The sequence below is a fragment of the Bactrocera latifrons genome, unplaced genomic scaffold (assembly GCF_001853355.1).
Source record: "Bactrocera latifrons isolate USDA-ARS-PBARC rearing strain unplaced genomic scaffold, ASM185335v1 scaffold_56, whole genome shotgun sequence".
Lineage (NCBI taxonomy): Eukaryota > Metazoa > Arthropoda > Insecta > Diptera > Tephritidae > Bactrocera > Bactrocera latifrons.
The window spans coordinates 554070-579219 of record NW_017537223.1 but is presented as its reverse complement, the minus strand read 5'-3'; the positions used below and the strand labels follow the sequence as shown (position 1 = coordinate 579219).

The 25150-nt window shown below is 37.8% G+C and overlaps 1 protein-coding gene across 1 annotated transcript in view; it reads right to left on the bottom strand.

Annotated features, from left to right (window-relative positions):
* LOC108974481 overlaps positions 1 to 25150 on the bottom strand; it is an 81919-nt gene that overhangs the window by 24326 nt on the left and 32443 nt on the right. Inside the window, exon 3 of the mRNA XM_018942340.1 lies at positions 17996 to 18170. Within this exon, the coding sequence (XP_018797885.1) occupies positions 17996 to 18170 (175 nt within the window). The remainder of the gene's footprint in view (positions 1 to 17995; positions 18171 to 25150) is intronic.

The following is a 25150-nucleotide window of genomic DNA, read 5'->3' as shown; positions in this document are numbered from 1 at the left end:
GCTAGAGACATTATTCTTTCAGTAAAAATCGAAATTTCGCAATTTCCAGAACGGAAGCGAAGTAACCATTGCTATGCTATTCGAAATGATACAGCATCGTTYCCGTAAGCTTCATCAATTTCATTGGTGGCTTGCTTGGCATTCTTCCCAAATATAGCGTATTTCTTCATTTTTTTAACAAATTTTGGAACAGCTGTAACTTTTTCAACTTCCACGAATTTTTATTTTTATTTTTGGTTAAATGAAGCTTAAACTCCCACAACATTTTCCAACACTATATGGTAAGACACAATGTGATTGGTAGCACTGGAGATATACTGCTGCAACGRCATCTAACGACAAAATACGAAAAGTCTTTTTCGACTACCCAATATTAACTAAATTACCTTGTTTTCGAATTTTTATAAATAGTTGCCTAGAAAATAAAGGCCTTCTGTTTCAAATAAAAATATATTTGTGTCTGATCTAATATTTTCATTGTGACGTCACACTTAAATAATGCGGCGTAACTCATATACTCGTATCATAGGCTTAGTAGCTCTCTTGTTAATAAGGGAATATGGCTGAGTAGATACGTATTTGTGTATATATGAAGCATATACAAAAATRTGTGCATAAATAATATTGAATGCATTTCTAAAGATGATAAATGGAATATTCCTCATTTCGTAAATACCAAGAAAATGTTTGCATACAATATAAACTCGAATGATTCGGATAAATAAACCAAAGCTTACACGCGAATTAAATAAATATTGAATGCTATCGTACGGAGCCTAGATATTATATACGTGTATTTGCACACACACCTGGGGAGGCTTTGTTGCCTCTCCATATATGTATATAATATCAATATCCTCTTAATATTCTTCTTGTTTAATTATGTCCATACAAAAACCCTCTTGAATAACTCTTCACAGCACAASGATAAATAATTCAATATAAATATTTCATAGCCTTTGTTGAGATGGAATGTCAGAAATGGGCAGTGTCATAAGATGCCAACGTAACGTCGCAATGTTTGGAATTGTAATATATATGTAAGTAAATTGAATATTCCATTTAATAGATAAATAATAATTGTGTTTATCATCTATTAKTGTCTCAAAGCAGACGCTCGAATGGATTTCATTTTGTGGTGCTTCTGGAGACACCCCTTATATGTATATCTACGAAATGATGCAGAGTTTATACATAGGTCTAGCAGCTGATAACAATCTTTGAAATTGTATTGTGCCATAGTATCCTGGCTCTAGATTGTTGACAGATTTCTCATAAAAATGAGACAAGTATATATTTTCATATGTGKAAAGAGTTGCTAAGTTCTCCAGAGAAGTTAAGTTCATAATTCAGTCTCTACATAAACAGTTTTAAAGCTCCAGTGAGCATAGGAGAAACATAAGCAACACTGTAGTCTCCTAAGGAAGCAAAGTAATAACTTTCGGAAGAAAACATAAAAGCGAAGGATGCAATAATATGCCTATCAAGCAGAAAGAAATATAGTTCCCACATAAGAAAAAAACCTCAAACCATTAACAGAAGAAGAGGCATGGGTTCTCAACTTTTGAAAAGAAGTAATATTATTGCAGCAAAATATKAAATGAAGCAAATTTAAATTTTTTCTCCAAATGGGAAGTTTTTAGGTAAAAAAAATGTAAAGATTGCAAAAATATTACTAAATATGTCTAAAGTTGAGAACTGTTGAGTAACCTCTCTACTTTATTTGCAGTTAAGTGTGAGACACTTTCATCTTCGGTGTTCGTGCATCACCGCTGCTTCGAGTTGAGGGCGTTTGTAGCCTGGTAACCATGAAAAGGGATTTATTGAAGCTTAAGCTTTATTATTGCCACGTGCTAGTAATTGTCTCTACATATACAAGCTTCTAATTCTACATTCTCACGCTCACACCTTAAGCTGCAGCTCGCAATAGCAACTAAGTGGCAACACAATGAGTTAGTGTGTGTTTAGCACTGTAYTGGCAACTTAAGCAGTTATGTAAGCACATAGAATACAAAATAATGATGAGCCAAGTAAACTTCTTAAGATACTCACAAGAAGTCTCAGTTGCTATTTGCCGATGGGCAGAGTCAAGTAACACTTCGCATTTAATAAGCTAGCAAATAATTTCTTAGTTGCTTATATATTATAACGCATATTAGCCTGGAATCACTTTTAGTTATATAACTTACTCTTTATGTTATTATACAGAGATTACTTTTAATTTGTAACATCTGTCTTATACCATATTCGCTTGAAGGCGAAAATGAAGTATATGTGAGAGATCATATTTTCAACCTGTTGCACAGCGAAGGAAATTCCCTTTATTTATCAACATTAAAGGGCTGAAGCTCATAAATTTCAATTTTTGTTTCTTAAATGTGCTCAATAATATTTCAATTCCAGTAATTTTGAGATTATTCAGTGTTTCCTTCGATTTAAGTTGATTTTGAGATAATTTGCAATTGATTCKCATATTCGGTTAATTGATATTAGACTGGGGAATTAATAGCAGGTGCGCCGATATGAAGTGAACGTTAAGATACAAATGTGTTAGTGAGAAACTTTTGTTGTGAAACTCAACTTTTTTCCGTTTGGTTGGCATGACATCGGTGAAACGTATTCAATAACATGTCATTGAACAAACATCATATTCCATCATTGTGTTGAAAATGTAAAATTTTGTATCGAAAAGTGATGATTTGCAGAAAGCATTAGGTTTTTTTCCATTTSATGAATAGTGCCCCAAAGTCGCATCGAATGCTTGTCAATGTATATGATGATCCTGCTCTATCAGAAGCAACATGCAAAAGATGGTTTCAATGATTCAGAGATGATGATTTTGATGTGAGAAATGTAGGACGTGGAAGACCAACAAAGAAGTTTGAAAACGCTGAACGGCAGCAATATTGAGTGAATACGATACTCTCAGTCAAAAGCAAATGGCTGCCATAGTATAGATACATATGTTCCATAATAAACAATATCGCCCCGTTTCAAAACTATGGGAAAGGGGAAAGTGTGTTACATGAATGGAATAAAAAACAAATGTAAAACCGAAAAAAAGTATGACGAAATTTTGCTCCAAAGAACAGATTAAATCTGTTTTGCATTAAATTGTCACTGGCGATGAAAAATGGATTTGCTTTAAGAATCCTCAACTGAGAAAGTCATGGATTAATCCGGTACAACTATCAACATCGACTGCAAAAWCAGATTCTCTGCATTTGKTGGAATCGGAAGGATTTGGTATATGATGAGTTTTTAAAACCAGGTGAATCTTCAGTACTAACGACAGTAGTAAAAATGACTGTAGTAAATAAATTTTTCAGTAATTARCTCTAAAATTGGTAATGGTAACTAACAAGATATTACTAAAATTTACCATATCATATGTGGCTAATTTTCAACAGATAATACAAGTTTATTTAAGTTTGGTTTTTTATCTCACTCTGACAAATATCATAATTCAACCTTGTACCGAAAAAAGTTTCAGGTATCATATCATATAATAATAGGTTTTAAAATCTAAGTTATTGCAGTATTGAAAAGAACAAGGTGTCGCCTTAATTACCGGTCTCAACGAACTGCAGAATACTTGCGCTTATATGGAAATGCCTCTGCTACTTGAGTAATTTTCAAGTGCCTACATTATGGTTGTATGTGCAGAGATTTTCCCGTCACAGCTAGCGAATTAAACTGCTAATGAGTTCGAAATGATTTCCACTAACATACAAATGGCCTGCAACTTCGTCTCAATCAATACAAATCCCGGGCCAAATAACAATCTGCAGTGCAACAGCRAGTAAAACAAAACAACAGCAGATTTTCCAATTTGCGAGGCAATAAAAAATAACAATTGCACAACAATACAGGGAGCAGGGCACAATCAGCTTGTCAAGCTGTGATCATCCTGCGAGCAACAGCATTGCCTCTGCCGYGACGTGAGTCCTCGAATGCGCCGATGCAGTCCGGGCGAGCGCCTGCTGTCGTAGCCTTCGCCTGTGCGATGATGTGTGCGAGGCGGGAAGTGGGAAAGTGAAGCAACGTGATCAGTGGAAAATCAGTGCGTTTTATTATATTGATGTAAGTAGTCGCTAAATCTCATTTATTTATTATGCTCTGCTGCTGGCGAGCCACTGTGTGCCAGGCGCCCACGTCGTGGAAGCGTGAAGCCTGCCAATAAACAAACAAGACACTAAAGAAGAGCGAGCAATGAGGAGAGAAAAGAAGTCGACGAAGACAACGGTGTTGGACGAAGGATAACGAAATGCAATGAGACATTCTTCTGCATGGAAATTGCGAAATCCGTGCGAAAGTTTACATAAATAAGACACACCCACTCATGTGAGGATACATTCTTGGGCAGGCTTTACATTTTATAAAGTATGCATGTATGTACACATGGATGTAAGCTCGGGGTTATTGTGAAAATTAAATTTCGCATTGCCAGAAGTAAACTCAACATATTGAAATCTCAATGCGAACCCATAACGGTACACTCTCACGCATACATATGCAAATGAGGTATAAACTGTTGCAAAGAAGTTGGAGATTGAGACTAAAGTCGAATGTGTAAGCGAGAGGTATATGAAATCCGCAGCACGAAGTTGGAAAAATATCAGAAAAATAAACCAAATAAAATTCATTTGCATGCATGTTGCTTGGTTGTCCGCCAGACAGATTGACTCGGCGAATGTCGCGCTGACGTGGTTTAAGTTCTGTGTATGCGGTGAGTGAGGCGACGATAACTGCGAGAATTTCAGCAAATTAGGCAACAAGCAGCGCATTGCATAATGTCGCCACAATCCGCATGCCACATGCCACGTCGCGTGTGCGAACAACGGCTATAATTTCATTGCATTACAACCGAATAAGGGATTTTTCGTACGCAAATGAGTAAAAAAGAATAAAGCAGCAGCAAAAATGCAACGAACACACTTTTCACATTTCTTTAAAAAAAAAAAAAAAACAAAAAACAAAGCAGAGAGCCACACTCAGAGCACAGTGAGCGAAAGTATTATGCGAGCCTTAGCGACACTCCGCCGGCAGCCACCGCCAGTTCTGTGTTGAATACAATGCTCGCGACAGACTGCAAACGACATSTGTCAAATATTAAAATACACACGTTCTTATGGACGGTCCTATTTTGACAGCTGCACGGCTACACGACTGCAGGCTGACAGTTGTCGTTCTCGCTAACGTCAATTTAATCCTATATTTGCCAACGACGGTAGGACGACAGTAGAGTTGACAGTAGAATGGAAGATAGAGATATGAGTTAGAGTGATGATGCCACTAATATTATAATATGTAAAATGTAAAATTACTCAAAGCTCTGAAATAGCTCTGTTACATCATCTATAATAACAATTGATAATTTAAAACAAATAAATTTACCTATTTACTTATTTTTTGCTAAAAATTTCGCTTTGAACAAAATATTAAAATTTCATTGAAGCGCAAGGTATTAGTATGGCCACAACGAAATTGTGTACATGCGGCCATTGTTATGTTGCTGCCATCTCACAAACGTTCTTGTAGTAGGATTCACAACGCCATTTTCAGTTCACTGTTGTGCTGCTGCAGTCTGTGGCGAGCATTGTGTTCCGCACGTTACTTAGTTTCCCACTTGGGCTGGCATTAAATCGTCCTGACATTACACTGGTGTATTGCACGAACTACGTTGCAACTCAAAATGTACATGCCCAAACTACCGTTAAATGCTGCTGAATGTTGGAATGATTGTGAGAGCGCGCAGCCGGAGATTTTACTTAAAAATCCCACTGATATTAATTGTTTAGTAAAATATGATTAGGAAGTCAGACCTTTGGATTTTTTTTTTTWAATTAGATTTATGAATTTATAAGCAGGTTTGAGAGAATCATGTAGTCATTAGTGATGACAAGGCGGTTTATATTCTATCATCTCAAGTTATGCTCCCTTTTATATTTGGGCATTATATGTGCCCAAAAAATWAGGTGACATTGYATTTATTTTGAAAATTCTTTATTTATTCTTCCAAGTCAATTTCATCCCCTTCAAAATAATCCCCTCCCGATGCAATGCACTTAAACACTGGTTGTAGCCACTTTCCGGGATGGCCTTCAGTTCCGTCTTCGCTGCGGGTTGAATCTCCTCTATCGTATTAAAACGGTGTCCCCGGAGCGGTCTTTTGAGCTTGGTGAACAGCCAGAAGTCGCAAGGCGCCAGCTCAGGTGAATACGGTGGTTGCGGAACGATATAGGTTGAGTTTTTGGCGAAATGATTCCGAATTACGAGGGCAGTATGGGATAATGCTTTATCGTGGTGCAAAAACSAAGAATTGTATTTCCACAATTCCGGCCTTTTTAGGCGAATAGCGTTACGCAAACGACGCATAACGTTCAAATAATATTCCTTGTTGACCAGTTAGAAGGAATTCATAATTCACAACACTACGATAACCGAAGAAAAGTCAACATGACCTCGATTTTTGAGCGACTTTGGCGCGATTTTTTTGGTCTCGGCTCTCTTTTGGCACGATATTCGCTCGACTGATCGGTTATTTCGGGGTSGTAAGCATAGATCCAAGTCTCATCGCCAGTTATAATGTGTTTCATGATACCTTGGTAGTCGAAAAGCATCGTTTCACACACTTCAACGCGACGCCTTTTTTCCAAAAAATTCAATGTTTTCGGTACCAGTCCAAAACATCCATCAAATGGTATTGGCTGARCCTTTCGATMTGCCAACTTCATCAGCAAGGTCTCTAATTGTTATTSGACGGKTGATGGTYGCCCWGGACCTGGAACTCACTATACCACTTGTAAACATTTTTTTTTAGACATGGCCTCATCACCAAAGGCTTTCTGCGTCATCCTCAACGTATCCGCAGCAGAAAATTGATTCCATAAACAAAATTGAATGCAAATTCTTTGCTSAACAAATTTCGGCATCGCAAAAAACGAAAAACTCACTTTTTGCAGCTCACAAAACGACACGTATCTCAAACACTAATGAATATTTTGACATGAAATTTGACATAAATGTGACTGATAGTACTACCAACCTAAAAAAATAATTMTCCAAATCCTTCGACGCGCGCAGTTTAAATTCAAATGTCACCTTATTTTTTGGGCAGCAAAAAAAAAAAAAAATAGTAAGACTCTTTAAATTGAATTTTGCGCGAAAGCTCATTCATCGAAACAGTTTTTTTTCTACGTTGTTATGACTGTTAGGGACACCTGTGTCAAATGTCCCTTTAAAGTAAATATTAGTGTGTAGTATACTCTTGTCTTATGATGAGTGGAATTATTCAAGCGGAATCAAATTTCTGGTCCCGAAACGTACATAACATTGGAAAAGGCCTTCGGTGATAATTATTTGTCGCGAGCAAGCGTTTTTGACCGATACAAATTATTCGAGGAGAGTCAAGAACGCGTTGACGACGAAGGACGTCCTGAACGGCCCTCAACATCAACTGATGATCAATACAGTCAGTGATCTTACTGGCATTGTTGGAATATATGAATAATCAGTAAAACCCATTTGGGTCTAAGAAAAGTGAAAACACGATTGGTTACAAATTCACTAATTTTTTCGAAAAACAGCGTCGGGTTGAGGTCTGAGAAATAATGCTTTTCGACTACCATTAAACGTCATTAAACATTTTACTACTAGCGATGAGTTTTTGATCTATGCTTTTGACCTGCAAACAGACGACCAATCCGCCGATAATCGTCGCAAAGGTGAGCCGAAACCGAAAAACCATGCCGCAACAGGTCAAAGATCAAGTGTTATGCGTCGTTTACGTGATGCTTTGCGTAAAAAGAAGCCTGAATTAAGTGCTGACAGCTTTTGGTTTTTTCAAAAAAGCTGTCGCTTACTGCGTTGATCCTTCGTCAGTTTTTCGCCAAATTTTCAGCCAATATCTTGCAGAAATTCCATGGTACTTTTGGCTATTCAGCAAACTCAAAGAACACGTCCGGAAAGAACGGACATTATAAGTGAATCGCTACGCGCATTGAAGGCTATTCCGAAAATTGTCCTTAACAACTGTTTGGGGATTGGAAGAAAGGTTGTTACAAGTGTATTGAGGCCAACTTTCACATTGATTTTGAAGAATAAATTAAACATTTAAAAAATATGAACAAGATCTACTATTTTTTGCTTTTAGCAGTATACATTTTCCAGGACAGAAGGAGAAAGAATTGCATTTATTTCTTGTAGAATTGGATATGCTCATTTCTTGAGTCTGATTGCATCATTTACGAAGTACGTTCTGACAGAGGTTAATAGAGAATGGAAATCCCAAACTTTGCCACACATGCCACTCTCCACTTTTAAAACATGAAGTATTAGAACTTTACTGAACATCAATTTCGTTTCCACAACATGATAATTAATACAGAAGACAAGAAATGAAGGAAGGTCGAATGAATTGAAGGAGTCAGATGCATGGGCGATTGCAAGTAGAAACGTACGGTCACATGATGATATTGGCGGACAGACGGACGATCGGATAGAATGAGCGATCATTGAGAATTCAATTCACTTCTTCACTTAAATTATTTTGATATATATTGACCTGGTTAGTAACATTTGTTTCGAATATTTTAACGTGCTACAAATAACCGTCTTGCTGAGTAAAACTCATATATTTTGKTGTAGCACGTCGCCAAACAACAATGAAACATCCAGAAAAACTTAATTACTTCGCTAATTGCAAACTGAAATAGCTGAGCGTAAACCAAATTAAGCAAAAAGTTAAATTGCATGCGCACAAAAAAATGCATTCCGCCAGACAAAATGACAAATTCTGTAGTAAACACTGACCTTGCTACTTCCTTTATATAACAGCTAATTGAAACAACTACTGAACGCACTTTTCTCTTACACTTTTATTTCTATTACGTCAAATGCCAGTCCACAGTAAACTGAACCATTATTTACAAAGGTGCTCGCTTGGCTTCCGTTGGCTGTGGCAAACAAACTCAGTTGTAGTAAAAMGCAACTCTGCTGGAAAATGAAAGTACAAACAAAATTTTAAGGCCAACTGCCCACTTAGTGGCGCGTTAAGGATGTGATGACTTGAGAGTGCTAATGCTGTAAGGCGACACCAACTCACGGRTACGAGTTTGAGACTACGGGATTGTTTCTTTCTCTAGCACATTTGGAGCAATTTTCAGTTCAGTGTTCGACGCTTAGAGCATGTTTTTGGCGTCATAAGATTTAGTTATGTAAGTGATACTTGAGAATACAATGAGGAAGCACCATTTTTCAAAGAGAAGCCGTCAAGTTATCATAGTTTATAAGCCCGAAATATCGGTATCGCAAATCCTGAATCAACTGAATACACTAACGCACCCAAACATGAACAYAAAGTGTGTATAAACTTCACTACAAGCCAGCCACTGGCGGAAGAGCCGGTCCATATCAACGCAAGTCAGCGGCTAGTTACTATCAGTACACGATACATACGAGCACAGCAACTTATGGACGCGWTTAAACAGCTCGAAAGCTGTGCAATCCGCCAGACGGGCGTACAGCCAGGCGCACAGGCAGACTAATTAAGTTAGGTTAGTGTGGTGAGCATGTCGYCTCGTTGAGCAGCGCTGTCTTTGCTGCCACTGCCACCGCTCCACGCGATATTTATGCTTCAGGAGCCAGTCTCGTCGTCTCAACTCGCCGTTGTTATTGACATTTGTATCATGTGCTTCTCACATGGCTGTGCTGCGAGCTTTAACTCCTGACTGAATTAGCTGTGTCTTACACTTTTTTTTTACTTCGGCTTATATTAATGTGTGTGTATGTGTACATGAGCATATACTGGCAGCTGGCAGTCGCCGCATGGTTGGCATGACATCACGTATTTGTTTTCGCTGCAAGTTTACAAAGTTTTTCATAACCCTTTCTGTTTTGGCGGAAAATAAAATTAATGCTGGACATTATTTGCTTAGTGGGCTTACACTTGTTTTTGTTTTACCGATTTTGTTAAACATACATACAAACAAAATTAAACGTGCAGCTGTAGGCCAAAGTCACACACATACACACACAAGCGCATAAAGTTTCATATATTTTGAGGAAAAAGAAAAAGGTGTTCGATTCAATTAATTCGAGACCAGCGCTGTGGTTGAACTTTTGCCAACTTGTTTTCATAGCGACTCGTTTACGCTTGAGGAAATGTTTATTTGCAGCATTATTATTTGAGCCCTAAGCAGCCGCCTCTTTCGAACAATTGCTACTATTTACTGACGAGTACGAGCAACTGCTGTGCCAAATTTCATTTTGAAATGAATTAGTTTAAATTCGCTTGCGTTTCACCGAATAAATGTGTGCCACATACTGCCTACAATTAAGGAAGCAAAGTTAACTCTAGAATGTGTATGGGAGAAGTGAGAAAAACATGCCTGAAAACACTTAGACTCGTTATCATCTATATTTGCAGTCAACGTAAAGATAATATCATTTAGAGCTTTTCAAATTATGTTCTGATAATATTTCGAATAGCGCATTAAGTTATCATTCTTCTGGATACTTATACACTGAGATATATACAGACACTCGAGTAAACAAGGAAGTAGTCAGTTTAAACAAAAAGGTTAACCTCGGATGAACAAATAGCTATAATACCCTTTATAAATAACAAAAGTTTGCATACAAAGATTTTATTTTGATCGATCATTTGAAAGACTGTACGGACACAAATGACAGTTTCTTCATAGAATGTACCGTTTGCTAAAATTTCGTTAATATAACTCGTATAATAAAAAATGTTCCTATACCAATACTGGGTTCTGATCGATCAGTTTGAATAACAACCGTTTCCTATAGTGATCAGATATCGGCGGATCCGACAAATGACCAGGGTATTGGTGAGAAAACTAGACTTACATACTTGTCTGGTTTCTTGAGGAAAAACTGCAACAAGTAATTTTCACAGGCTTCTTTTGTCAACTTTACGCCATTAAAGGAGTTCTGCACAAACCGAAACAAATAGTAGTACGATGGTGCGATGTGTTGGTTTCCCAGGCAAACTCCCCCAGTTTTTGCCGAGGTCGTCAAAGACGTGTGTGCAGCTCTTCCTGTTGATCAGTTCTGGCCGTCTTTTTCGATTGCTTGCTTCAGTCTGATAGTAGATTGACAGTAGAATCAAACGTTCGACCACGCTGGAGCAGCTCATAGTGGACGATTCTTTTCCAAAGCACCAAATACTCAGAATACATTTTTTAGGCATCAGTCCTGGCTTTGTGAGCATTTGTTGAGCTTTACCACGCTTAGATGATCTTTTTCGCACATTATTGTCGTATTTGATCAACTTTTCTGCTCTTGTTACCATTCGCTTCAGAAATGGTTCGAAAATTTCAAAATATAGCGATTTTTTTTTTTAACAGTTTTGAGCTGCAACTATTTTTCTGCCTCAAATGAAGCTGAACTGGAGATATACGACTGCAACGACATCTATTAACAAAATACTGAAAGACTACTACATAAACTGTGCAAGGTATAAAACTCAATTTCCATGTTATGAGCACCATTGCTCCAAACTACCAACCTAAATTGCTGGGATACAGTATACTCGAAGCCATAGATAGTCTGAAATATCGAGTTCGTTTAAATATTTGCTTGTGAGCTCCTTATTTTTTGTAAAAGTACGAAGAGTTGAAACCAACCGTTTGACCTAGTATTATATTGGTTAGAAAATCAAAGTACAATATTTGTATTATTTTTCAAGTTTTGCTTATCTGCACAGGTATTTGCAGTTTGGCATTAAATTAAATCGCATCTGGTCTCAGTGGGCTATACATCGCACACTTTTGTAAAGGTTAGATTGAAAATATCAATAATAGTGAAGTTTTCCCAGGATACTCGTGGCAGCACTCCTGTTACATACTTGATAGCCCAACACCGCCACCCGGGCGTATGAGTAATGCAACCATGCGAACGCAACCGTTTGTTTTTTCCAACAAGTAATTAATTGGAATTTCCTTTCTTTCCGAAGCACCAACATATGTACCACTACAGTTACGAATCCATGTATATGTGTGCGTGTTGCTGGCTTACCTTCTGGCATGGATACGTCGTTGTTGGCTACACTCACGCGACAGTCATGCTCTGCAAGGCTTTTAATTGGTTTTATCGCAAGATTATTTTGTAGAAAAGTAGTAATTTTTTGTGCAGCTTGCTTTCACTAAATTAAATTCAGTTTATACAGTTAATATTATGCTTTAATTAAAATTCAGAATTGAAGTTATTAAAGGAATAAGAATAGAAGCAAACGAGACGAGAACCGAAAGCGGCTTACGACACAGAGCTCCGGCTCATTAAGGCCTAGTACACGGCGCTATCATACTTCTATTCCAGACATCAGTTTGTATGTCTGCTCCGGCGCAACAACAACAAACATTGTAAACGTTTACAAATATTGACTTGCTTTGTAGCTGAAAACATTCGGAATTGCATTTTCCGTGCCAGCCACACAACAACACAACAGCATACACACACCAACACATGCAGCAACAAGCGTTGACAATCGCACTCTCTTCCTTTTGCTTCACACTGAAATTAATTTTCGCGTGTCGCGTATAAATGGGCTCCTCTGCCGCGTGGCGCAGACACGGCGACGCGAACAAATGAAATTATGCACAGCTGGAGCTTGTGAAACTCACGTACCGTACAATAATGAAGGTTACAAAAGATATCGGTAATGGAAACCAATGCAAAGCGCAAATAAAGGTGCGCACACAGTCCTTTACGAACACACACATACACTCGCAGGTATGAACACACAAACATGCGTTCTGAATAAACTCAAATCGCGGCGTTCGTTTGTGTTTTCAAAACGATTGTTGTCTGCGCAGTTGTTGTGCACACGCTTTATTCATATGTATTTACATAACTGTACATGCTTGTGGGTGTGTGCGTTTTTATGAACGCTCTGTGCTAAGCGCACACGCCACTTTCTATTGCAATTCTAACACGAAAGCACACACTAGTGACATTTAAACACGCCACGTTGTCTCGTTTCTGAAAGCAGGAAGCTCCAATATTTTCCTTTTCATTTAGTCTAATGAGCTTGCCGCTAGTGGCTGGGAGTTTTGCTAATTTTTGCATGAGTTTTCCTTGACGTAATAAGCATGTATCATTAATGACATCGGAGGATAACGGTTTATAAAAGGGATTTCCTTTGTAAATTCTGTATTGGAAGGGACCTTGTTTATCGATAAAGTTTCCCCAAAAAGTAATAATTTAAATTCCTTTTTAAACTCATCTTAGAAAAATGTGTTTGGGAGTAGAATATCTGAGTATTTCAAGCATTTACTTACTATGTGCACAATCAACTCTTAGAGAAACGTTCAACCTTTACCAATATGCAAAGACTGGTATTTAATTTGTGATAATTCACCAGAATGTTCTTTTTATCCCATTTCTTGCAACAACAATTCCCACGAATTCATATTATTGTCTTGTTATTCAAAACTTTTACCGCAGATAAAAGAACTTTGTGATATGCCACATAACGGATTATTAAAAACAAGCAACTGGATAAATTTGAACTGAATTCCACACCAAAGGCAAAAGGTGACGGAAAATCCAGTAAAATTCTTTTAGTTTGGCATTCATGGAAAGTTTAAAGAGAGAGAGATGGAGATTGCGATTTTTCATATTACTTGATGCGAATTCAAAAATTAAATTTCTGACAGAGATTTGAAGAATTTGCTTACCGACGTCGTCAGCCAAAGTTTAAAAACACTTAACTATTTTCACTAAAATCTTGCAATTTTTATACCTTTGACTTTAGTATGAAAAGCTATAGCAAAGAAATTGTGAAAATTTCTTCCCATGAGATTTGATACCATAGAGCAAGTCATACATATGGTAACCAGAAAATTTTACAATAAAATAAACGACAAACGTAGATGATACTCATACTGTTCATTTTTCCTAATAACTACTTACTACTATAATTAATAATATTGATTTTCAATAGCCTTTGATTCGAACTTAATAGATAAATAAATCAATTTCGAAGGCTAACTTCGAAAAACTGTATTATAATATTTTTTACTTATGCCTCAATCCCTCGGATAATATTTGTTTGGCCGAAGACCAGAAAACGTTGTTTTTAAATCTTTCATCACAGAAAGTGGATTTTCGCACCGAACCATCGAAAGTAGACCATTGGCTTTAAGATGTCATAGTCAAACTCATAATGTTCTATCGATCTTTGTGAGGTTTAAGGCGTTAGGAAACGCCGCACTTACAAGGAAGCTAGAGAGCGTTCAACGAGTGACACTCATCAGATTCCTTGGTGCACTAAGATCCACTCCAACCATTGCACATACAGTGCCCATAGATACAGCCAGAAGGTGAATCAGCATTCCGAAATCTTTGCACGCTTTGGCTTTATACTGAATTGAACTGTGGTGTCTTTTTTTCCGCCCACATACCTGAAAGAGAGTTGTGGTGTTTAATAAAGGAGTATATTGTCAGCAGCTTAAAACTTCGTGACTATTGCAGTATTTTTGCTAGTCCGGAGTGAAGTCACCTTCAGAGACGCCAATAAAAGCTTTGAACTCATTAACTGTGCCTAACTTAGTTTACAATGATAAGACTAGTATTGCTCTCTTTCCCCATTTGCTCCATCACAGGGTAGCTGAGCTTCGCAGGGTGAGGACTGCGCTACCATTGGTTCATACTTTGTCGTAAGATCTTCTTGTCTTATTAAAATTAATATTATAAAGTTAAAGTTAGCCCCTTTCGCCTTGTGTTAGTTCTAACAGCCCACTACCCTGTCGGCGGCTATGCTATAATATTGAAAATCTTACCGGACGGCAGCTGCAGAAGAAGTATCGTGTTAGTAGGGTAGACAATTGTCTCGTCCTTGCAAGATCAAGGTCTATACGCTTGGATGCTTACAGATTTCAATATCCCACTGAGCTGTTAGTAATAGAAATTAAACCTGTGAGCAAATTTGTATGAGCTGACTTACAAGTTGCATTGCTGACTAATATGATCGAATACAGGAGTTCTATTTTTATGGCTTCAAAAAAGACTGCGTATACATAGTACTATGTCTTAAGGGCGGCTCTGGATCAGCCGTAGAACCCAACGGAACCAAACCTAAGTCTTGCCAAATAACTCTCTGCAGCAGTTCGCCAATGAAAATATTGATGTTATACTACCTGTTATATTTATCTGAATGTGGAAATTCTGCTCTTCGAAAAACTCAGGTTCATCGGTGTTATTCAAGGTCCGAACATAGTAATTGGGATATTGCCTTCGAAACATTCACCAACAAACATAATAATATTTGTAAATAGAGACTATTTACATATATTGCAACTGTATACCCACTGAAAATTAATTTCGACAAAAGCAAATTTATTGCGCCAGCTGTTACCATTGTAAACATATGAGTGAGCATGTGAAACGACTTACAGTGCGGCAAGTTCCTGGAAGCTGCGGCGAAAATATTATTACTTAGTGGAAAGGTTTGCCTGTTTACTTTACGTGCTAAAACTAACATATTAACTAAGTTCTTCGAATTTCACCACAAAAAGCTGAAATGGTTTTTTTTTTTTTTTTTTATGAGCAAGTGGATAACGGATCGCAAACTAAATGTTTTTTATAACGCGATGTTCAACTGACGACAAGTTTATTTAATAAGACATTTCTGACAAACGAGGTTAAAATGGGTACCGTCATAGTTTCAAGACAGTCCGGTCTATGTAATTGATATAGACTTGTACTATCCAGCCAAAAGCTGTCAGCTCTGTAAAAATTCATAAATAATTATTACATGGTGGAGAAGGACCTGGCTACACTTGGATTCTTCAATCCAGCTGTTTGGCTGATATAGCCCTTGTTCTATAATAAATTTCTTCGTGAACTCCATAACTACTTTGAAAAGACTATTCGCTAGTGAGCCTGCATTTACTGCAACTATTTAGTGATGGCTTCTGGTGCTTTTGCAGCTTCCTTTCTATCTTTTTAAACTATTGACAACTTGAACGATTCTTTCACCGCACTTGCAACATTATACGGCGGCTATACTCCGCGCATTCATTCCGGAGCGCTGTATCTGTAAGACGGATTGCGCAGTGGATACTGCACGCAACACCGCCAGCAACATGGCAACTTTTAACTGAATGCCAAACTGTTGCGGCAACCGCAGTAGTGGCGAGCCGACGACAGACGACGGATGATGGAGAATATGCAACAGAGGAAGCTGGCCATAAGCAGATGGCAAGGGAAAATGGCAGCAATAATCATTAAGGGAACAAGGGAGTTCAACGTAGTCAAGTGTCATCGTCAGTTACAGCAGCAACTACAATATAACTAGAGAAACACTTTGAACAAGCAATAAATGCAGCCAGCGCTTTGAAGGGGCGCCAAGCGGAGCAGCAACACTAAACAGGTTTGTGTCAATCTAAATAATATAGCAGACAAAGTGGAAACGGCAGCGAAATCGGCGTGACGGAAGCGGAGGCGCGCGTTCCACTGCGCTAGATATCATTTCGCAGCGCTGCGGGTGTGGGTGGCTTAGACAAATGCGAATGGCACATCCATTTTGCCTCGAAAATGCCGGAGCGAGTCGGAATTTGCGCTTTGAGGCCTTCCACACAGGGCGCGACGTAGCAAAGAGCCTGGTGGGTGGCAGTTGGCAGTGCCATTGACAGTTGCGCGCGGCTCGACGGATTGTCCGTTTGCCTGCCTGAAGGCTTAGCGGCCGTGATGGTGGCGGGGCGAGCGAAAGCGCACTACAAATGGGTGAAAGTTTCCACTTTCCAACATTTTTCATTTTTGTTTCAGCTTTCGGCATTTGATTTGTGATTATGTTGTTGCTTTGGAATTCTATTTTATTTTTCCACTCTTTTGTTTTTGTTTGTTGCTTGTTGTTCCTGGACCCGGCAGTAGTTCTGCCAGTTAGTTTGTTGCGGACGAGTTTTATTGTGGATGATGGCGCATTTGGTTTGCGCGCGGCGAGCGACCGGTGACCCACAATGACTGCAGCCGGTCTAAACTTGGTCATTGAAGCGCCGCGACCCACACACACACACACACACACTACTCATAAATCTACTGGAATGCAAGTACCTGCTGGAATGAAATGCATTTTATTTGCCTTCGGACAAGTGGTGAATGATTGGTTGCTCGCAGCACCAAGCTCGGTGGAGCACAAAAAAAAAATTACAAAAATTGCGAAACTAACGCAACAGTCATTTTCAAATTGCGCGCTTGGTTAGCTCAATTGCAACAACAATTTGTTAAGCACATGAAGCAGTGTTCCGACGAAACGGATTGTTGCGCCCGCAATTTAATAAAAAAGAATTATTCGCAATCAACCGCAACGCACTCGAAACACCATAACAACTAAGTTGGCTTAATTAAAATTAATAGAAGGATTGGAATTTGCGAAAGTTCGCTGCTAACTCGTGCAAAGCATGACATAAATTGACGCTTTTTAGACGGCTGTGGAGGGTGTTTGAGCGTTCAAATGAAATTTGCGTGACAATTGAATTGTTTCTGCATTGTTGATGCAAAGGACGACAAGAAAAGGTTTTTTTGTGGCAGTCACATTTAATTCCAGTTATTTGTAGACTTGCTCTTGATATAGCAGCATTCTCAATCAACAAAGGCCTTTTGTTGAAAGAAGGTTAGCAGTGTTTGTTGATATTATTAATAGGTCTACAAGCAATGTTGTTGAACTTAATAGGAGCTGGAGCTATTTGCTTCACATTTAGCTTTACACTCAGCTTACGTCGCATTAGCTTAAAGTCACCACGCCGCCTCAATTTATCATACCTGAGCTTTCAACTGCGCTAACTGTAAAATACTCATATTAGCATATTTGATTAATTTTGCTAAGAACTATTTATAGCGCATGCTAAACAGCACTAACCAGGATATTACAAAATTATTTTTAGTGTTATGAGCATAGTGGTAATAGATATATTACTTGTTTATCGTTTCACTATATTGCGAAGTTGATTTTGATTCCGTTACTCACTTGAAATGATATGTTCCATTTTCGTAGCCGAAAAATGGTACCGTATACGTCAACATCCAAATGTTGCCACCACCGCAGTCATAGTAAGGCTTGGACCAGCGCCCGTCCTCGTATTTTACAGCCAGCGTGTCGTCCTCAACGCGCTCATCGGTTTTGTTGGAGTAAAGATGGAATGCTAAAAAAAAAGTGAAATTTAGGAGAATTTAGTATAAAAGGGAGGTAGACAAAAAGCAAATGTTTTCAGTAGTTTAAAATGCTTTTCTTCGTTTGAAATACTGTGATATAGTAAACGCTGTGTGGAATGGACTGGCCATAAATAGTTTTTCTCTTTTTGTCTTCTACTTATCAAAATTAATATGTGAGTAGTTTTCAACAAGCCCAGTCTACAGTTAAAAAGTATACAAAACATTTTCAATAGGGTATGGGAAGCTGGCCGACAGGGGTGAACCTCAAAAATTGTACGAAAAAAACGTGGCGACTAAGAGAATGTTTCAAGACCGGAGCACACTCTTGTAGAAATCCCAAAGTTGACTGATGCCCCGAGCATACTAAAATTATGGAAGGAGCATTTTCCCGACCTGATGAATGGAAGTGAAAACATAACATCAGTAGAAAGCGAACCCGATTCCATTGCCTGACCATGTAGAAATTCGAACGGCATTTCCCGCCTGAAGAACAACAAAGTGGCGGTGGCCGATGGATTGTCGGCGAGCTATTCAAACACGGAGGCGATAGGAGCATGTATCAGCTTCATCGAAAAATATGGACGGACACAATCATGCCCGACGATTAAAATTTAAGTGTGCTTAGCCAATCCAGAAAAAGGAGACCTCACAACATTGCATATAAGGTTCTATCGAGCGCATTGTGTGTAATAAGCTCAAGAAACTAATTGAACCGTATCAGTGGCTTGAAGCTGGAAAATAAACAATTGATCGGATAAGGATCGAAGAAAATGGGTCTGGTAGAGGTGAATTCTCTTTTGTCATCAAATAAACATTCGTAATATTCGAGACTTTGCTCTCACGCCACTGCTAGCAATAGTAACTTTCAAATCGTAAATAATTTCGTCTATCTAGGCACCAGTATTAACACCAACAACAACGTCAGGGTCGAAACCCAACGCAGAATAACTCTAGCCAACAGGTGCTATTTTGGACTGAGTAGGCAATTGAAAAGTAAAGTAAAAGTATAACACTCGGACTCTGAAAGTATTCGACGTAGTACCCGCCGGGGGAAGCAGAAGAAGAGGAAGACCTTCACTCCGTTAACAAGACCAGGGGGAGCAGGACCTGGCTTCGCTTGGATTCTCCAATTGGCCACCGTGCGAAAAGAACGCTTGACGCGCTGTTATTAACTTGGCTATAACTGCATAAGCGGAGTCTACGCCAGTTAAGAAGAAGAAGAATGGACAGTAATCTCAGTTTACAATTAAAAAGTATTCAAAACATTTTGAATAGGTAATTGGAAATAAAGAAATTTTAGTTTCTAGTTGTGTCGTGTGTGGGTTGTAATAACTTCCATTACTTGAAAATTTTGTTCAATTTCATGGGCAATAAATTAACAAAAGCTGTTCAGAATTCCTCATCATGATTATTTTGCCCAGATGAAACTTCAAAAATACCTTGTGCTATGTGCTACTGAAGTTAAATTCTGCTCCTTTTTATGTGAAGTGTGTTATGGCCCATAAGCGGTACCCTCGAAGATTCTCCCAAGCGCCGATGGGCTTTTACTACGAGGAATGCTTATCTATAAACCAGCTTTGATCTCTTGCTCCGCATTATTCGAGTAATTTAATATTCATTACAAGAATTTTCGTACGCCTTTAAGTTTTCACGAAACGAATAAGATTTCCGGCAATCAACTACATCGATTTGGTATGTGGTAGCGGCAATATCCATCACAAAAGTATGTAAGAGCGAACGCAGCGAAAGGCTGGTAATAAACGAAAATATTTACTTTGTGCCTTCGGCCAAGTCATTGCGTAGAAGAAATATTTTCGTTGCGTCCCCTGTGGTTTATCCATTTGAACGCGCTTTGCACTATTAGTTGCGCATCAGTGCCTCCCCTTCGATAACTGTATGTGTGTATGTTTGTGTACATTAGGGCCACATATATTTATGTTTTACAAACAAAGAGCCAAAGTTCAACTGAAAGTTCAGTCCGATTCGCCAGCAACTTTAGGCAAAACTTTAGCTTGAATTTTGAAATTTTCGGGTTCCCTTCATACCCGCCACTCCATTAGCGAGCTCACGCACAATCTCAGAGACAATCTTGCTTCTCGTGGGAAGCGGACGCACTCTCCGATTTCCCAATGCAGTCCCTTAAGGATAGCAAGCGAGTGTCGATGTTGTCGGCTGTTTGACAAATATATGGAGCTCCTGTCACGGTGAGTTGTTTGCGAGTTTGCTCGGCGCTCTGTGCCACGAAGTTCGCTTTCGCTGCTGCTGTTTTGTGTTGATGACATTTTTTATTACGAGATTTCAAGTTGTTGCTCTTTGATGTCAATAAATGACAACAGCCATTGCCATAACTCAAGCTTAGTGCACACGCGCACGCACACATGTGAGGCGTAACTTTTTGGATCGCAAAAGGGCGCATGTGATTCCACGCATGTCTGCTCGTGTATGTGTGTGTTTAACTGTTATTGGTTTGCGGAGTGGCGTTTGGGGTAAAGGAAACTTATCAACCAAGTTCTCAGCGGTGGCACCCATACTCACGCTCTGTCTTCCATCCTTCTGGCCACCTCGGCTCAGTTCATTTGTTAGACTGCTGACGGAGAAACTTTTATCACTTTCTGCACACTTCGATTTCGCAACAACGAATATTGATGACTCGCACTGGGCGACTTTTGAGGTAGCGCTTTGTATAAATATTTGTGACTACTCATTTAAAAGGATGTGTACGAACTTTAGGCGGAGATGAAATTTATTTGGATATGTATTAACATTAGCCAACTGGTGTTTAACTGCTGAAACCGTTCTTGATAGTAAAAGTTATAGAATACGCTGAGCTTTTTTAGAGCTTTTCAATATGAAGCTTTTTTTTACAACTATTAACCATTTAACAACGTTTTCTTTGTCGTCAGGAAATCCAAAAGGGTCTTGGAAGTCTAATTTCAGTTTGTTATTATTTGACAAAACTTATTTTGCTTCCGGCGTTTGCAGCAACTTTGTCCCCCTTTCCCTTCCCTTCCATGTCATTTTCCGACTTTACTCATATCTGTTCGCTGAATATTAATCCTAACTGAAGTCTCAGTGCGAACTTTAGCAAGACATTAAATATGTAGCACATTTGCCTGTATGTTTGCGGCTTTGTGGGCAGCACAGCGAAATTTTACGACTCAACGGTATCACTTGTCACGTGATTTTTTTCTTTCACTATCGCAAATTGCACAGAGTGCACCTCTAACAGGTTTGTTGCTGAAGTCGATCATTTTAATTAATTAAGTAAATATTGAATTAATTTAAGAGCATATTCAACGAGCTGTCTTAATACAGTTATTTAGTTGTCTATGAAATTCATTTTCCATTGTGATTTTCAGGTAAGGCACTTTTATTTCACATTTTGAAGGCAGCGATGAGTCTTATGAAGGATATTGTAACATAATTAATGCTTAGTACAATGGGAAGCGATCAGTGCAAGGTGGGTTCCAGAGGTACCAAAAAAGATATTTTACGATTTCTTTTTATATACTTCAGTAATGTCTCCTGAAATTTGTATATAAAACTGTTAAAAATTCATCCGTTGAGACCTCATCTATTTTTTCTCGGCGCGGACAGCATAACTTATTATTGCGTCATACAAAATCACAACACATATATTAATCTCGTGTTTGAATGAAGAAAAACAAACAAAAAAAACAAAAAACAAAACAAAAAAAAAAAATTTCATATTTTCTCAAACTTTGACAAAAGATCACATTTTTTGGTTAAGTTTCGACATTTATTGGCAATGAAAACAAATTATTCATTCAATATCTAAATAATGGAATTTTAAAAATTTGTACATAATTCGAAATACATCGGTCCATTACTTTTCGAGAAATTGTGTCCACCGACTTCAAAAATAGAGTTTTACGAAAAACGCATTTAAAGTTTGTGCGCTACACCGATGAGGCCTCATGGGGGAAACATCCGAAGGGTCTATTTTTAAGAATTTTATTCGGAACGATTTAAAATTTTGAAAGAATATATCAAATATGTTGTAGTAATTAATAAGATAAAAAACAAAAAATCGATTTTTTGAAATTTTCAAACCCACCCAAACCTTACAGTCTTGACAGACGACTGCGTTAAGCCGGATTAACTGCATTAATCCGGTTTAATTCAGGAATTAGTGAAAACAATTCCGTCGCTAACTCCCATTTAATTATCAAAATTTTAAAGAGTTAGCTGCATTTTGGTTGGCAACATTGTTAAAAATGCCCAATTTTAATCTATTGTGAATGAAAAACAAGCAACACTGATAGCTGTTTTTCAAATTTTTAATAATAACAAACAAGAAGTTTCATACTTTTGTAATAAAAAATGTTTTTGCAAAAATTGGTCGGCTAACAACCGCAATGTTTATCTTCTATCCATTTTCATTGAAAATATTATAAAAATGACAAACAGCTGTATAAGAGAGCTTCAAACTCGCATAGCTGCCGTTTGTCACCTACAAATTTGGATCTGATTAAGTGCGCATTTAATTCGCATTAACGGATAACAGACGGCAGTGTCAAGGCCTTTAAGGGATTATATCATATTGCAAGTCACAAAAGGGGAGTTGGTCGATATCCAGGAACACCTCCGCAAAAGAGTTGTCTGGCAGTGAGGAAGCACAAAATTATATTAAATCCAAAACCAATAATAATATATAATATTTATACAACAGATGAATACAAGTAATAATCGATGGGCTATTTTCAATTTTAATTTTTATAAAATGGAGGCTTTCAGAGTAACTTAAAAGGACGAATGTCCAAATATAGTTTTTTTCATCAAAGCCTGATAAATATATCTAAGAATATTGTGTGTCCAGTCGTTTTGGAGAAATTTTGCTCACCGACTCTGGAAACAGCGTTTTGAGAAAAATAAATTAAGAGTTTTAAGAACTAATAACACTGAGTTAAAAAGTTCCTAAAAATACCCTCGTATCTCCGAAACTATTTTCCGGATCAACATCAAATGTTTGAAGAGTATTTTCTAATATATGAACATTCGACACGGGTTTGCACCAAAAAATCGATTTTTTGAAATTCACAAGTGGATATAACCTAACGAACCTAGCAGAAGTTGTCAACATTGCAGATAGCTACAACTTAAACATCCTGAAATGCAGCTAGAAAATGGTACGGTGAGTTTTAGGCATATCGAAGATCAACAAATATCAGAAAACCTCTTACGCTTATAAACCTATGTAAGAGTAATTCATATATACGATAACGCAATAATTAATAAATACACACATTTGATTGACAGCCCGAAAATGGGATTGATTACTTCTGTGTTAATTAATTAAATTATATATAATTTAGAAGCCTCAACGTAAATATTTACACATAAACGTGTTCACAAAAAACAAAAACAAAAAAAACAAAAAAACTAAGCACTTTTTATGGGCAAATTGTAATTAAATGCACACATACATACACACGAAAGTGTATAAAATGTAACACAAAGTCATTTCAGCGGCCGCTAATTAGGCAAAATATAATCACTTGCATTTTTACCGAAGCTTATAGTTATTGCTGTTGTTGCATCGCTTACTTCACCATGAAAGCCAATCGAATGTTCGCGCAAAACAAAATTATTTTTATTCATTTCACTTTTTGTTTGATTCCATTACAGAAACTAATTAGAAGAGGCGGCTTTTCAAAGCAAAAACATATTTACGTTCATTAGGGTGGGCCAAAAACTTTACATTGTTTATCTTAGATATCGTGAAATTAACGTTCGAAATGAGGCAGAGCAAAAAAAAAAAAAAATCAACTTCCGTTGCACCGAAACCTAAATACTCAATACAAATAAAGAAGTTTCCATACAAAAATTTGATTTTGATCGTTCAGTTTGCTTGTTATGTGCATTAGTGATCCGAATAGTACTACCTTGGATAATAATCCATGCTTAAAGTTGAAAAGATATCTCATCAAATAAGAAAGTTTTCTGTACAAGAAATAAATTATGATGGTCCAGTGTACAAGTATATGGCTGCTATATGATATAGTGAGCCTATATCAGCGGTTCCGACAAAAGAGCAGATTCTCGAGGAGAAAGGAGCATGTTCAAAAACTAAATTACTAGTTAGAGTACCTTACATTTGGCAGTCGGAAAAGTCTTTTCGTATTTCTTCAGTTCCAACTTCAATTATTTTTTTTTTTATATTTATACTGAACTTTAATGAATAAGGGAGCTCTCCATTGACCGAAACAAATGATAGTCCGATGACGCAAGGTCCAACTATTTGATGGATGTACCAAAACCAAGAACCAAGCCAAGATCTCCCAGTTTTTACAGATTCTTCAAAGATGTGTTGGTCTAGCGTTGACCTGATGGAAGACGAAGTCCTTTTGTTGATTAGTTCTGGATCCGTTTTGTTCAATTGCTTCCTTCAATTTCATCAGTTCGACCAGGCTGGAGCAGCTCATGGTGGATGATTCCTTTTCACTCCCACCAAACACTCAGCATAACCTTTCGAGCTCCACTACGCTTGAATCATGACCTTTTTCGTACATTATTGTCGTATTTGTCCACTTTTCGTCTCATGTTGCCATTCGCTTCAGATATGGTTCGATTTCATTTCGTTTCACCAAAGAATCTCAGATGTCAATTCGCTTCACTAAATTTTTCATATACAATTCCTTTGGTCCCCAAACATCGAGCTTCTTTCTGTAACCAGCCTTTGTTAAATGGTTTAACACCGTTTGATTATAAATGTTAAGTTCCTAAGCGGTGTCTGCTTATGTGACGGTCTTGATCAATAATTTCCATAATTTCAATTGTTATGCTACACGAACTGATTCAGCATCTTCTCCGTAAACTTCACAAATTTCATTGGTGGCTTGCGTGGCATTCTTCCCATTTTTACACAAAATTTCAAAATATAGCGCTGTAACTGCCAACTGCTTCGAATTTTTTTTTTATAATTTTTTTTTTTTTTTTTTTTTTTTTT